The 15,663-nt window shown below is 36.2% G+C and overlaps 1 protein-coding gene across 2 annotated transcripts; it reads left to right on the top strand.

Annotated features, from left to right (window-relative positions):
• Positions 1–3,159: 3,159 nt before the first annotated feature.
• Positions 3,160–11,730, top strand: fbxl22 (F-box and leucine-rich repeat protein 22). 2 transcript variants are annotated; one of them, XM_065292422.1, is made up of 3 exons: positions 3,160–3,410; positions 3,521–3,842; positions 11,103–11,730. In XM_065292422.1, exons 1-3 carry the CDS (start codon positions 3,350–3,352, stop codon positions 11,449–11,451), a joined length of 732 nt encoding a protein of 243 aa, XP_065148494.1. In that variant the 5' UTR covers positions 3,160–3,349; the 3' UTR covers positions 11,452–11,730. The 2 variants fall into 2 exon arrangements, with proteins under 2 accessions (XP_065148494.1, XP_065148495.1); XM_065292423.1 differs by having other exon boundaries at positions 3,164–3,842.
• The last annotated feature ends 3,933 nt before the right edge of the window (positions 11,731–15,663 follow it).

The following is a 15,663-nucleotide window of genomic DNA, read 5'->3' as shown; positions in this document are numbered from 1 at the left end:
GTCGGGTACCACATCAAGTGTAGATATTGGCTGTGTCTGAATTCCAGTCATTTCATATTCAATGCATTCGTGTGCTAAAGAAATGAACAAAGCACATGAAGCCATAAACACTTTTATTTTATTATATTTATATACCCAAATGGTAACACTTTACTTGAAGGGGTGTTCATAAGACTGACATGACACCTTCATAATCATGACATGACACGTGTGATGAACATGAAGGAGCCTTTATGAACGTTAATGACATCTGTCATTAAGTGTCATTTGTTCAATTTTGTCATTTTTAATTGCAAAGATGAAATAGTTTGAATGGTCTTTGTTATGACAACTTGAAATACACCATTACGTCATAACTTGTTGTTAATCAAACATGAGATACCAGAATAATTTTCAAACGTAAGAAACTACAGTACCTAGCTTTATGGGTTGGCATTACATTAAACTGTCATTTAAATGTCATTAACTGTTATGTCAAATAATTTTAAATACCTTAACAAAATGCAACAGAAACATCAAAATATTATACCTACCTTTATATGTGCACAATACATAAAAAACTAACAACTAACAGAACTTGTTTTTCCTCACACAGAGGGTTCTGAAATTTTCTGACATAAAAGAAAAAACTAACAAAACATTTAATCAATTTAATTTAATTAACTTTGCAGCGATATGGACCCAACGCTTCATGGCTTAACCCATTATTGTACTGTTTTCATTTAATTTTAGGTGAATCGGTCTCCAAATGCAATAAAATATAATTTTATAAATTTTAATTATTATTACATGATTGGTAAACTGAAGAATATTAATGATGCTGTTATAAAACTATTTGACAGAGTATTAACACTTAATGACATTTTAATGACAAATTATATTTGTACCACTGTAGTTGAGGTCAAGAAAAATATTCATGCTATTAAAAAACTATGATATTTGACATTTTAATGACCAATTCAATCTGTAACACTAGTAAAACGTTGTCAGTTATGTTGTCTTGGTAATGTCAAGTTGTCATGACAAGTTATGATGTATTGGTTAATGTCAAGTTGTCATAACAAAGACATCTCAAACAATGTCATCTTTGCATTAAAAATGACATAATTGAACAAATGACGCTTAATGACATTTGTCATAAATGTGCATAAAATCTCCTTCATGTTTATAGCAGGTGTCATGTCATGATTATGAGGGTGTCAGGTCAGTCTTATGAACACCCTTCAAGTAAAGAGTTACCGTTGATTCTTTAAGATGGCTAAAAGTGGTGCATGAAAGTGTCCAGTAACACTTCACAATCTCAGCAAAAGCAGGTGGTCCTGTTTGCGGATATTTGTGCTTCGTTTTTTTTTACAAAGTACTGGATACTGTAAGTAAAATGAGTTTCCAGTAATAGGACAGGAATTCCTGTGCTAACTTTTTGCTGTACAGTTTGTTCTGCATAACTAAAGTTCACAAATGTCTTCTCCTATTTTGAGTTTTTTTCCTGGTAAATTTGTTTACCAGGAAAAATGTATAAGGTCGTTGTATGAGACTGGAAAGTAAGTTTTATTAAACTTCTCGTTGGAATTCTTGATTCTAATTGGCCAGTTGCGACATTTGCCGGGATGTTATTACCAGATAACAACCGCTCGAAACTGATAACACACTGTAACCCGGATGCTGCAAATTATTTTGACAGGTACAGTTTAATATTACACAATAATGAAATATAAATATGTCTTTTGATAACATATATGAGATATTTACACGTCTTGTCTTATCTTAAAAACAAAAATAAATGTGTTTTCCATGCGGACGCTCTGCATTTGTTAAAGGTGCGGTGTGTAATTTTTAGAAGGATCTTTTGACAGAAATGCAAAATAATATACATAACTATATTATCAGGGGTGTATAAAGACCTTTCAGAATGAACAGTTATGTGTTTATTACCTTAGAACGAGACCTTTTTATTTACACACACCGAGGGTCCCCTTTCATGGAAGTCGCCATTTTGTGCTGCCATTTTCTACAGAAGCACTTAAAGCGGCCATTGCCAAATTGTGGTTCGCGGACCGTGATGGTACTGCAGGTGGTCCGTGTAAAGGCAAAATAAAATATAAAAAATATATATTTTTCTTAATAAAATATATTCTAAGAATATGTTTTAAAAATCTTTTGTACTGATGTGATAACCAGGTATAGTTTTAGTGCTAGTAAGCCTATTTAGAAGTGCAGATAAATTCAGGACTTTGTGTAGACATATTTTATTATGAGTATTATGAGGTGGTCCGCGAAAATTCTTGATTACAAATAGTGGTCCACACACACACAAAAAGTTTGAAAACCCCTGCCTTAAAGGACCATTTTTTTTACTAAGTTGTCTCTGACGATGACATGTTTGTCCGGTGGCGGCTACCGTAGCTTCTCTATGTATTTCAAAAGTGAGGGGTGAGCCGTGAACTAAGCCGTTGGTTGCAATCCGCAACCTCACCAATAGATGCTGCTAAAATTTACACCTTTAAAAATGAGAAAATAAACTATTTTTAATCAACACCTTATCCCTTACTTTACACATTTTGTGTATATATAAATATAAATAAATAAATAAAGTCACAAACTACCCAAATATAAGTATGGGAATTATTCAGTAAAAATGAAAAAACTTGTTAATAGTTTTTTCAAAACAGCCTAAAATCAGCCTTGAAAGATTACAGGTTTGCACACTCTTGGCATTCCTGAAAATGCTTTTCCAACATTGCTGAATGAGTTCCCACATATGCCGGGGCACTAGTGGCCAGCTTTTTCTTAACTGTTCAATCCAATTTTTTCCATTTAAAATACTTCACGTGTAGTTTACCCAAAAATGAAAATTCTGTCATTATTTAGTCTCATGTTGTTACAAACCTGTATGAATTTCCTTGTTCTGATGAACACAAAGGAAGATATTTTGAGAAATGTTTGTAACCAAACCATTCATGGACCCCATTCACTTCCATAGTTGGAAAAAAGGTGAACTATCCCTTTAAATTACAATTTTAGTTCTGTAAAAACATTTCAAGATTTTTATTCATGCATGTTTATATTAGAACTTGTTAAAACTCCAACGAGTACTCCAGTTTGGTGTACTGGACATTCTGTTGCCAAAACTATGAAGAGTGTCTCCACGTCAGCTCCATCCCCCACAACGCTAGGCGCTAAGTGAAGCCTCTTGCAAGTGATAAACAGAAGCCACCAGACTCTAAACGTCCCTCCTGTCCAAACGGTGGAGACAGATGGACCGAGAGAGTCCATGTGCCTCACACATTTCCATTTTTGACCGTGTCTGCAGTTGTCCTCCTAAAATAACCCCCATTCCTCACGGCCTTATATGTGCAAGGCCTGTTCGAGACCACAGTCTGGAGGAGAATCGCATACAGTATCTAGGCCACGTAAGACACGGTCTCATTGTTGCTTTGCGGTTGTAAGCAGGCCAGGATAAAGCCCGTGGTCTGTATTAAACTCATTTGTTTATTTTTCTGCCCTACTATGCATCTCACAGAACTGGATCAGGAGTGTTTGCTGCACATTTTCACATACCTTGATAAGGATAGTCGACGAAACCTGTCTTTGACCTGTTCACGGTTACGACAAGTCTTCCTGGACCCTCAGCTGTGGATGCTGCTCCACTTTGGATCTCCATGCGAGCTGAGAAGGGATAACTTTATTCTGGGCGCTTCGCTAAGGTACCTGGCTATATGCTGGCACTCAAGTAGGGTGAAAGTCTGTAACATCGAGGACTGGATGAAGACAACATTCCAGAAGGACCTGTGCAGCAAGCATGAAAATCTTGTCAGTGACTTCCTGGAGCGTGTTTGTCACATGTGAGTGTTTTAGTTTGTCTCATGCGTCAACATTTATGTAGTCCAGATGAATCGACTTTCGTAATTTACGAAACAGTTCATCCAAATATTTTAAGTATTGACCGTGAATAAAAAAAACAGTCATAAGTTGCATGAGTATATTTGTAGCAATAGCCAAAAATACATTGTATGGGTCAAAATTATTTATTTTTTTAAGTAAAGATCATGTTCCATGAAGATATTTTGTACATTTCCTACCATAAATATATAAAAAATTAATTTATCATTAGTAATATGTGTTTAAGGGCAATTTTCTTAACCTTTGTGGGTTGTTCAAATTCACTACCTTTTCGGGTTTGTTCGTGGCCAAAAAGCCACTAAATTAAATGGCTGTAAAAATGTATCAGATAAATGTTTATAAATCTGTTAATCACCCTCAGTACTGATCAAAACTACCAAATGTTTACAAAAAGTCCATGATTTTAACTCTTTAAGTTCAAAAGTGATGTCACTGATTTGGGAGAAAAACCTACACAGTCTCATGTAGATGCGTATCAATAGCACAAAGTGTAAAAATCGTGCAATACATACACATACAAATTCCAATTTGGCGTGCATATGATACGCCAGTCCTTCCTATTAACTTAAACAGCGCATATTTTTGTTGTTTTATTCATTGGTTTCTCAATCTTTTCTGTTTTTTAAACAATTTTTACTTGGGTTTAGAGTTAGAATTGAGATTTGCTTAAGGAGGTTATGTAATATACAGGTTTCTCCATGTTTTGGTATATTTTTAAGCCATGGTCGCTTGGGTTTAGAATTGGGGTTTGGGTTAGGATGTCATTTTTATGTAACAAGAAGTTGTTCTAACCCTAAACCCAAGTGACAATGGTAAAAAAGCAAAAAAATTGAGAAACCAATAAATAAAACAACAAAAATAGATGTGCCGTTTAAGTGAATGGAAAGGACTAGCGTATCATATGCACGCAAAATTGGAATTTGGCATATGTTTTGCACGATTTTCACACTTCGTGCTATTTATATGCAACTCCGTGAGACTGGGTTGAGAAAAACACAAAATAACAGATTTTCAATATAAAAAGTGATTGTGGAATTTTAAAATCTTTTTCACAGTCTTGGGCATTTTAAAGATCGGTACAAACACTGGCTTTGATGCATTTTTTATTTTTGTGCAGCATCAGATTTTATTTTATTTTTCTCCCCAATTAGTTGTTTGTGGCTTTTTCTGTCCCATTAACTTCCATTATACCACAGGTCTGTTGAATGCTGTATTCTGATAGGCTGAGAAATGTTCTGTGGGTATGCATTAATTTTGGATAACCGCACATCTTAAAAATAGGCACCAGAGCAATGTTTGTGGTAACCGTGGTATAAGAGGAATAATTGACTCCGGTCCTTTGAATTATAAGAAAATAATGCACACCCCCGGTGTGCATTATTTTCTTATAATTCAATGGCCCGTCATCAATTATTCCTTACTTATAATGACAATTTTTTGATTGCAAAGCCACGACACCATATAATCATGTGTTCTTGATTGTTGGTGGTTTTTCCTTTTGCTAAGAGGTAAAATTTTTCATTTTTACGGTTGATCACCATGTGTCACCATTAACCCTTTAGTAGGCCTGTGTAAAAACAGAGCTTAATTACTCGCTGTGAAAAATATGTGAAAATATAACCTTGCTTTCTTTAATCCTGACAGAGTAAGGTCATATCAAAGATGCAAACAAAACACAGATTGGTACATTTTATACTTTGTCAGCAACAACTGGTCCATGACACCATGGTGCACACCATAGGTCAAGAGAGAGACTGCCATTCCAAGTACAAAGTGTAATGTACAGTAAATACACTTTTGCTTCTCACCGCAAAATAAACCCTGCAGTTATGTTTTGCCATGAGCATTTGAAGACCAGAACGATACGCGTGCCAATCTCCTGCTGTTTCCTCAAGTATCTTTTTCAACAGAAGTGTTGCAGTAAACAACTCATTTTCCAGCCTCTGTTGAATGTTGCGAAGTACATCAGAACAGAACAATCACAAACATCTGTGGTTCTGAGGAGGAGCACTGGTACATTAGAACGAGGGGCATGCGTGCGTCCCACAAATTTTTTTAGGAACAGACGTCATTGAAAATTATTTCAGCGTGAGTCCTTCTCACGTAGCCATCCATGGTCGAGTAACTAATGCCCAAATCTTAATCTCTTAAAAGTTCATTAGAAACACATTATAGCTCATTTAAGGAAGTACGTCATCAGGGTCTTCCATCATAGATGCGTGCTGAGATTGGGAATGAGGTTTTGAATGGCATGAGGTCTGGGGAGTAGCAGCTGAATTACCCGCTGAAGATTTAAGGGTAGATCTGGGCTTCTCCCAGGCAGCCAATAATAGCGAACGACATGATGGACCCACTGCTTTAAACTCACTTATGGGAAGGAATGTGATTTGGCAGAAATATATGTTTATTGGTTCGCATTCGCTGGGTTTAAGTTTAATTAAAAACATCTGATGAAGAACCATTTAAAAGAACTTTTTATTTGGAAAACTAAGAGAGAATATATTTTATGGGCAAAGCCCCTCTTGTGTGCTGTCCTCTTAGGATTTGCATCGGCAGGTGGAGCTTACAATCAGTTCTTTGTTGATGTGGGTGGAATGGACATGTGCGTCGCAGTCACTGAGTGTGCGCACGTGTGTCCGCGCCTGGCTTACTTTCTCATAAAGATAGACACACAGTTACTGACGCCACTGTGCCGGTACATTTCAGCTGCAGAGGAAAACTTATGAAACACTAAGCGCCTGGGGAAGAGTCTCAGATGTCATTAAGTTCATGTTTTTATATAAAGCTTGATCTTTAACACCTGATGCCAACTCACTGTTGCCGTCTGGTAAAAAAAATGCAAAAAAGATGTTTAAACTCTAAAATGACTTTAGGGTTGTGTATATTTTTTCTCATCGTCTTGGGTTACTGGATAAGAAATGCTTGTGAAGCAAAATAACTTCTTAACTGCTGTTTTAATCTCATGTAGACTTTTAGCTCCATCGTGAAGAATTAAATGACCTGTGAATTTGTTTTGGATTATGTGCTTAATGAATATTTATTCAGAAAGTAAAATTCAGGACATAGAAATGTAAACGCATGTGCTGTGTGGGACTTTTTCATTTTTTTATCGAAGGCCAGTCATCAGGGCTGTTTTAGAAAAAATACATTCAGCTGTAGACACACCCTTGACAACATCCCCTGAGTGACATTAGCCATCTGAAATACTACCGACTACGACTTCATAGGAATTCGAAATAGGAAACTAAATTCCTGGTAAATCACCAGCAGTTACTGTAAAAAATGTTATTTTGTAATGTTTATGGCATTCACAATTTCAAATCTGGAAAACATTTGTTGCATTTACAGTACATCCCCCCACTCAAGCCTCATTTCAAAAGCCAAGTAAAACAAACCCTAAATATATAAAAGTCTGCAAATGTCTATGCTTGGAAAAGCCAACAGAAACAAAAAGTCTGCACAAGAGAGGGGCAGGGCTATGAGTAGGGCTTGCTTATGTAACCGGGATATGATGCGACACATATATCAGGCGTGTTTACTTCCCAAAAGCTCCTCCCACTACTTTACAATGTCTGAAACCATCTTCAACCAACATAAACGGTCTAACCAACCAATCCCTGAGGCTTTAAATTCTTCCTCTCCCGTTGATGCTTTTATTACACCATCTTTGTCACCGATGGCTGCCTGTGATAATAAAAGCAACAGCACATGCGGCTTTAGACCCGCCCCATGCCCAGGGTTATTGGGACAGGGTGCATAACGCTTACAGCCGACTGGAATGCGCTGGCCTCACATGTGGTTAAGTGGTAAGATTATGTAAGTCTTTACATAATCTGCATCAGTAAACGCAAATGACATCTCAAAGCTGCAGCCATTAGGTCTCTCTCCGTGCGAGTGTGCGTGAGGGCTGACCCTGTAATGGTCCACCAGCAGGCTGCAGCAGAGGAAAAAAACACATGCGGGAAGGCGACCTGCCAGCGAGCTGTATCCTGCACAGAAGCCTCCTGTTGCCCGAGCTTACTGGTGTGGGCATGGGAAATGGCTGGGCTTTCAGCTGGCCCTATTTAGCCACAGCACCAGCTGTGTTTATGCGGCAAAAACAGCTGATAGAATAAACACTGAAAAACATTTCTCGATATGCTACGGTTAGTATAATATCATACACATGCTTGTTAAGGCAACGTTTTTTAGGGTTTGTATGACTGCTTGAACAGACCATCAGTTTATATTTATGCATAGACAAGCTATACATTTTATCAGTATGTGTGTTTGGGATCAAACCCATGACTTTTTGCGAGGCTAATGCAATGCTCTTACAATTGAGCTACAGTAACACATAGGGATATCATTTGAATCCATTTCATTGACTGCATGGGTTGCCACAATAAATAAATAAAAATGCATTCATAATAGAGTGAACTACATAAACAAGTGTGTTTTTCACAAATCGTAAACTAATCCAGGGGACGCTTAGGCTCAAGAATCACAATGGATTATTTCATATCCTGTTTTTTACTGTCTAGACACTGAAAAAAATCTCCGGTTGCACATGATTGAATTAAGTATTCTTAAAAAAAAAAATTATTGTTGGATCTACGTAATTTAATTATGTACACCAGTTCAACACGATTGAATCAAATTTTCTTAAAATGAACTTAAATTTTTCCATTTAAGAAAATTTTATTTAATCATGTGCAACCGGTGTCCAAAAGTTTTTTTTTCAGTGCATTAAAGTTGAAATGTGTCATTTAATAATAGCTACGCCTCCAAGCTCACGTCATTGGTCGAGCTGATATTGCCGTTTGTTCTGGTCATGCTACCTAAAAAACAAAGCAATGCTGAAAATGTAGTAGAGTCACATTGTTGACATTTTTCTTTAAAATTAACCCTTTCAATGGCTTACTTTAGATTAAACTGGGAAAAGTATTTTGACACAAAAATTACACTTTAATTTATTTATTATGCTTCAATAAGTTTGATATGGAGTTTCTGCTTAACAAATAGTAACAGACATGTATGGATTGCATATAGCAGCTCTAACTTTTGCTTCTCTATCGGCATTTTGTAACTTTACCTACGTATATTCAATACGTATGTTTATACGTATAAACAACCAGTCCTTCCAGAAAAATGTGGAGTTTTTTTATGATTGTTGCGGGCAAAAATCCTTGATCTTGTGGCACGTTTTCTTAAGAAATGAGATAGAATATGCAGGATATTTATGCAATTTTATGCAATTTTATGCAATGAAATTGCGTGAACTTGCAAAAATTGCGGGAACTTGCAAAAACTGTTTGCAGCTTTTCAATGATGTTTACGTCACATGATCACGTAACTTCATAACGTTCCAATGGCAACAAGGAATATGGCCGCGCTTGTGTGAAGTAAATGCAAAATTTTTCAACTTTCTGCTAAGATAATGTGATTTTTGCTACGAAAATGCAGGGATTATGAAATCATGCAATCCCCGCATATTTTGCGCATGGAAATCTGCAATTTATGCTGCAAAAGTGCTGCGTATTTAAAAAAAATGCGGCCCCCGCATAAATATACGGACTTTGGCTGATTATGCGTTTAATCATGCGATTGCATAATTGCGTTTTTCTGGTGGGACTGAATAAAAATTACCTTTTAATTTATTTATTATGCTTCAATAAGTTTGATATGGAGTTTCTGCTTAACAAATAGTAACAGACATGTATGCATTGCATATTGCAGCACTAACTATTGCTTCTCTATTGCCATTTTTGTTACTTTACCTACGTATATTCAATATGTATATGTTTATACATATAAACAACCAGTCCTTCCAGAAAAACATGGAGTAATTCTTGATCTTGCGGCACGTTTTCTTAAAAAATGCGATGGAATATGCAGGATATTTATGCAATTTTAATGCGATGAAATTGCGTGAACTTGCAAAAATTGTTTGCAGCTCTTGCAGCTTTTCAATGATGTTCACGTCACATAATCGCATCACTTCATAACGTTACAATGGCAACAAGGAATATGGCCGCGCTTGTGTGAAGTAAATGCAAAAATTTTCAACTTTCTGCTAAGATAATGTGATTTTTGCTACGAAAATGCAGGGATTATGAAATCATGCAATCCCCGCAATATTTTGCGCATGGAAATCTGCAATTTATGCTGCAAAAGTGCTGCGTATTTAAAAATATGCGGCCCCCGCATAAATATACGGACTTTGGCTGATTATGCGTTGAATCATGCGATTGCATAATCGCGTTTTTCTGGTGGGACTGAACAACTGAATTACTTGAGATTAAACTGGGAAAAGTATTTTGACATAAAAAATGACACTTTAATTTATTTATTATGCTTCAATAAGTTTGATATGGAGTTTCTGCTTAAAAAATTGTTACAGACATGTATGCATTGTTTATTAAAGCTGCAATCCATAACTTTTGCATCACCATTTTTGTTACTTTAACTACGTATATTCAATATGTATATGTTTATACATATAAACAACCAGTCCTTCCAGAAAAACGTGGAGTAATTCTTGATCTTGCGGCACGTTTTCTTAAAAAATGCGATGGAATATGCAGGATATTTATGCAATTTTATGCAATGAAATTGCGGGAATTTGCAAAAACTGCGGGAACTTGCAAAAACTGTTTGCAGCTTTTCAATGATGTTCACGTCACACGACAACTCAACCTATAAATGTGACCCTGGACCACAAAACCAGTCGTAAGGGTTAATTTTGAAATTGAGATACAGACAATATTTGACCGTGAAACAAAGAAAATCCAGATAATGAAAAATCGCCTTTATCCTCGTAAGACCTGGTGTGTCAACATATACGTAGACATCACATTTTTTTGTTGTTTGCACCATAATATTTAATTCTGTGTAACTGGAACCTGTTGTACACAAAAGTGGACAATTACACTGTTTCATGTTCAATGAAAAATATTTGGTTAAGATATTTATTGGTTCTCCAACCCCAAATAGCTGGAAGAAATCTGAAAAAAGACAAACTAAAGCTCAGGTCTAAGGAGGTTAAAGTTGTTTAAATCAAGTCCTTAGAACTGCATCCAGCCAAAAATAAGTACGGTATGAAATTTCAAAATATCTTCATGGAACATGAACTTTACATAATATCCTGATGATTTTTGGCATTTTGGTTTTAATTATTTGTGAATAATTAAACCCTTTTGCTTCTGCTTCTTTTTCCTCAGGTGCCCAAATTTACTCACACTGACTCTTTCTGGATGCGGCCACATTACAGATCACAATGTCATCGACGTGCTACGGTGCTGCAGACGGCTGCGCAGCCTGAGTCTAGAGAACTGCTCTCGGGTGACGGACTCTGTCCTGAAGGCTGTGGTGGACCACGGCCACAACCTTACAGACGTAAGGGTTGACTTCTGCCGCAACGTGACTCAAGCAGGCCTGCGGGAAGTCAGGGAAAAGAGACCACAAGTACACTTGAGCGCACTACACAGTGCAGATATGATTCCAGACAACAAGCCTGAGGAGAAGACAAAGATCAGGAGAGCTCTGCAGAAGTTCCTGATCTTCTCCTGAGAGAAGACTTTATTTGAAGTTAACGTTTTAACATATAGGCTATTCCTTTTTTTAAACTTTTTAATGAGGTTTATTTTGTAATTTTGTATTTTGTTTTTTCAAAGCTTTCCAAGTTTAAAGAGTTAAGTGAGGCCACACCTCATAAAGTCTTTATCTAATAAGTTTCTTTTCCAATGTCACTGCAATGTCTTCAAGCATCTGAAATGTTTCTGTTATCACTAACTATACAGTATGCTGGTAAGGTTCATAAATGAGTCAACAGTACTGTTTGTACCTTCAGTGTCATGGGTTGTGGTTCATTTATTTGTTTGTCTATTTGATTCCCTGAAATGATGTTTTAAAGTACACAGTACAAAGACTAAAAAAGTCTTCAATATGCAAAGGCCAACCATCTACATTTTTATGTAATACTTTTGTAAGCTCTTAAGTAACTGGGAAAGAGAATATTTATATAAAAAAAAATGAAAGCACAGCTTGTTTTGGTTGCATAATCTAAGGTTAGCTATGAAAATACTCATAGTTCATATGTTTTTCTCCTCACTGAGAGTACTGGATGTCTTCCCAGTTGCCCCAAAAGAATAGGCTACTTGGTCCAGTACCATATTATATCATTTGGTTTTAGATAATACATTTGAACCAAATTCATTATCAATGGCTGCATCTGAAATCGCATGGATTTGTACCCTACTCATCGACCATTAAAACAATAGGTAATATATTATGAGTATGGATAGTATGAATGAATTCAGAGGTACTACATCTGCCATGTTAATACATCACGTGACATACCTTGTCATAATAACAAGTTAGTTGTTAACTGGATTGAGCACAATTTAACCACAAGGAACAGCTGTTTAATAATGTATTTACATTTGAAAAGAGCTGCGTTACTGCTTTTGGACATTTTTGAATAAAACAACACATTTCCTTCTTTTTCTTCATTGGATAACTCCTTTCCCGGAGGCTCACAGGGCTCAACATAAAGGACTGGCCGGTGGCCCGGGGCAAGCGTGAGAGACATTTGGGCCAGTAAAAAGTATTGTTACTTGCCCAATCGAGCCAGTGCTTCACCCTCAGTCACTAAAATATTTTTCATCAATGCATATTATTTAACCTCTTGAAAGTAGACATTTACTTGGGTAAAACACGACGAAAGAAATGATGCAATATTTTGCATCATTATAAAGTATAAAAATATTTCTGTTGACCCCTGGCTTACAATAGTTCCATCGAATGAATACTTCGGAATCTTGCCGGAAGTAGTAGGTCATCCGGGTACTTTTCAGCTTCTGTTTATGTAATACTATGAATTCGGTCATACTACTCACCTCCCCTACTGCTTTTGCCTATTATATATGGAAGTAGCCACATTCAGATGCAGCCAACGTGTATTATAAAACTGATTCTTAATACAGTGAGAAGTTATATTAATATACTGTACATGATGTAATAAAGAACACTTATGAGGTAAAACACCTGTTCACCTACTGAATATTACTGGAGCACCTAATGGCCAACTGTGAACCTTAGTAGTAACTACAGTGTTACATTTTTAAGGGAAGTTTGGCGAAGTACAAGAATGGCGTTAAAGATTCAAGGAAATGCATTGAAATGTGCAGCTTTGCTCAATGATGTCTTTTTTACTGAAACAGGAAGTTAGGGTGAAACATGTTAGGGGTCGTTCACATTCCGTGTCTAAAATCGAAAAAAAAAATGCAACCACTGTGTTTTCCTGCTTTCCAAAGCGCTCAGGCTAAGCAACCATGAGCTGCACTCTCCATAGATTTAGTAATGCATCACCATGCATTGTTTCTTCCATTTGTGTCAAAATAATTGTCGCTTGACAGATTGTACGGCTCTGGTTATCCTTGTTCTGAAAAAGTTAAATATATTAGATGCAATAAGAGTGATGGAAAAAAGAGCGTGTTGCACCGCATGCACCTCGCGATCACGTCACTCCTTATTTAAAGATCACCAATCATCCGATTCACGATTTTACACTTCCTTTGGTGTGTAAGTGTGTAGTACATGTTAACAATATGCAAAAGGTACAAACCGCAAAGTAAATGCTGACGTGAGTTATTGTCTCCAACGGTTTACTTTCTGGGATTAGTGATGTAGTAAAGACCGACATTATCATAATTCCTCCTGCTTCGGACTCAGCCTGTAAGTTAACTCCTGTTAGCAACCAAATTTTTTAAACATGGTAAGGAGCGTCACATTTCCGGCTGACGTCAGAGGTATTCAGGCCAATCACAACGTACAGATTAGCTGGCCAATCAGGGACAAACCAATGAGCTTTGTACATTAATCATTGCGTTTCAGAAAAAAAGGGAAATCTGGTGCTACAAAAATGTATGGTATCTGGAAAATAATGTGTTTTTTAACCATAAACCACTCAAACACATTGTATTATCCCAAATACACAAAATAATGTTGTTTTTAGCAATGAAATAGGTGCCCTTTTAGCATGCTTGCTGCATGTGTATATTTAAAATAATGAACTTGTATGCTTCAGATAGCATTTGATTGGTTAGAAAAAAATCTAATGAGAAGCTGAAGTGCAGAATTATGTCATAAAAATTTTGATCTGTATTGGTGGATATGCAAAACTTTTGAATGCTTATATAATTAAAATGTGAATCTTATCAGTGTTTTGGAGTGTACTATGTTATAGATATCCTTAAGGCTAACATATTCACACTAAAAGTCAAAAAAGTTAAATACAAGTTAAATACATTAATGTTCAATGTGACTCATAAAACCTTACAAATATGGTTCACTCCAAAATGAATATTTACAAGCAAACATGTAGACTATTGGACAGATGGACAATTTATTATTTGACAGTGAATGCACAATGAATGCACACACGCACGCACGCACGCACGCGCGCACACGCACGCACGCACACACACACACACACACACACACACACACACACACACACACACACACACACACACACATATTTACTAGTAGGTTTTATAAAGTTGAGCTAAAAATTTGTTAATTAAAAAATGGTGGATTGTATTATATTTCTGTCTTAAATTATTCTTTATTAGAGCTGTCATTAAGGACCAGAACTGCATGTAAGTTGTTTGTTAAATTTATGGCAGAGGTTAGTTTTCGTTGTGAAAGACAAAAAGAGACGAGCTATAACTATCTTATCTGTCATACCGGAGAGTTATGACCTAAAGCCTGAACAAAGTTATTTGAGGTCACGTTGGCTGTCTGGCAGCGTTGTGATTAGAAACATATTATGTAAGCACCAGAGGAGTGTATAAGTAGGTTGACCAGTGTCTGTGCTCTCCACGTGACTGCGTTATTTGCACCGTAATTGATGCACGCACAAGTGGGCGACGATCGATTCTTTTTTTGGCGCGCTTCCGAGGGACTTCTTAAGTCATGTCATATACCAAATCCACAGAGAAATGCAAAATCATTTCTAGCCTGTCTTTGCCCTACACAAAAATAGCTGTTCTTGCTTGAGGAGTTACATAATTATTTCTTTCTCTATTGAAACTCGCTGACCTTTTTCTAGTGTGTGCTTCAGCATGCAAGAACAGTTTCTTATAACCCAGTCAGGGCATAATCAATGCAATATGAAGAAAGTGTATTCTGTAACTATATACTCCATAAAATATTTACAAAGATAAGCAAAATAATTTAAAATGAGCCTTAACAGAAAGTCTTCGGTTTCCAGTGGTTTTCACCAGGATGTTTCCCAAAAGTTTTTTGTTAGCTTAAGATCTTTCTTATGGACTCAAGTTGCAATAATAGGTTAAAATTATATGATTTTTCCTCATTTTTTTATTTCTGTCTTTTTCCAAGTACAAAGTAAAAAAATGGTTTTGCAAGTCAACTTACTATTTGAAGACAACTTGAGATAAGTTAACTTAACTTAATTTGTGAAAAAATATATGTTGATTTGATATCATTTTTTACAGTGTAATATTCTTAGTTATTGTAATAGACAGAGCATCTGTTATTATTTGCTTACTATGGAGATTAGACAACTTTCATCTAATCAATACTTTACATTAATGGCCACGTTCAGGCCCATAAAAGCTGCTGCAAGTGCTGCACTGATATATACTTCCCTATTTTCCTAAATTACTGGATAAATGTGTGTGCTAAATTAATAAATGTAAATGTAGTGGTGTAAAATATATAAATGATTCACAGCACTCGCAAGTTAAGTGAGCCTCA

This window comes from Paramisgurnus dabryanus, chromosome 23 (assembly GCF_030506205.2).
Source record: "Paramisgurnus dabryanus chromosome 23, PD_genome_1.1, whole genome shotgun sequence".
NCBI lineage: Eukaryota > Metazoa > Chordata > Actinopteri > Cypriniformes > Cobitidae > Paramisgurnus > Paramisgurnus dabryanus.
Note: the sequence above shows the minus strand (reverse complement) of the source record. Positions and strands in the feature narration are given on the sequence as shown.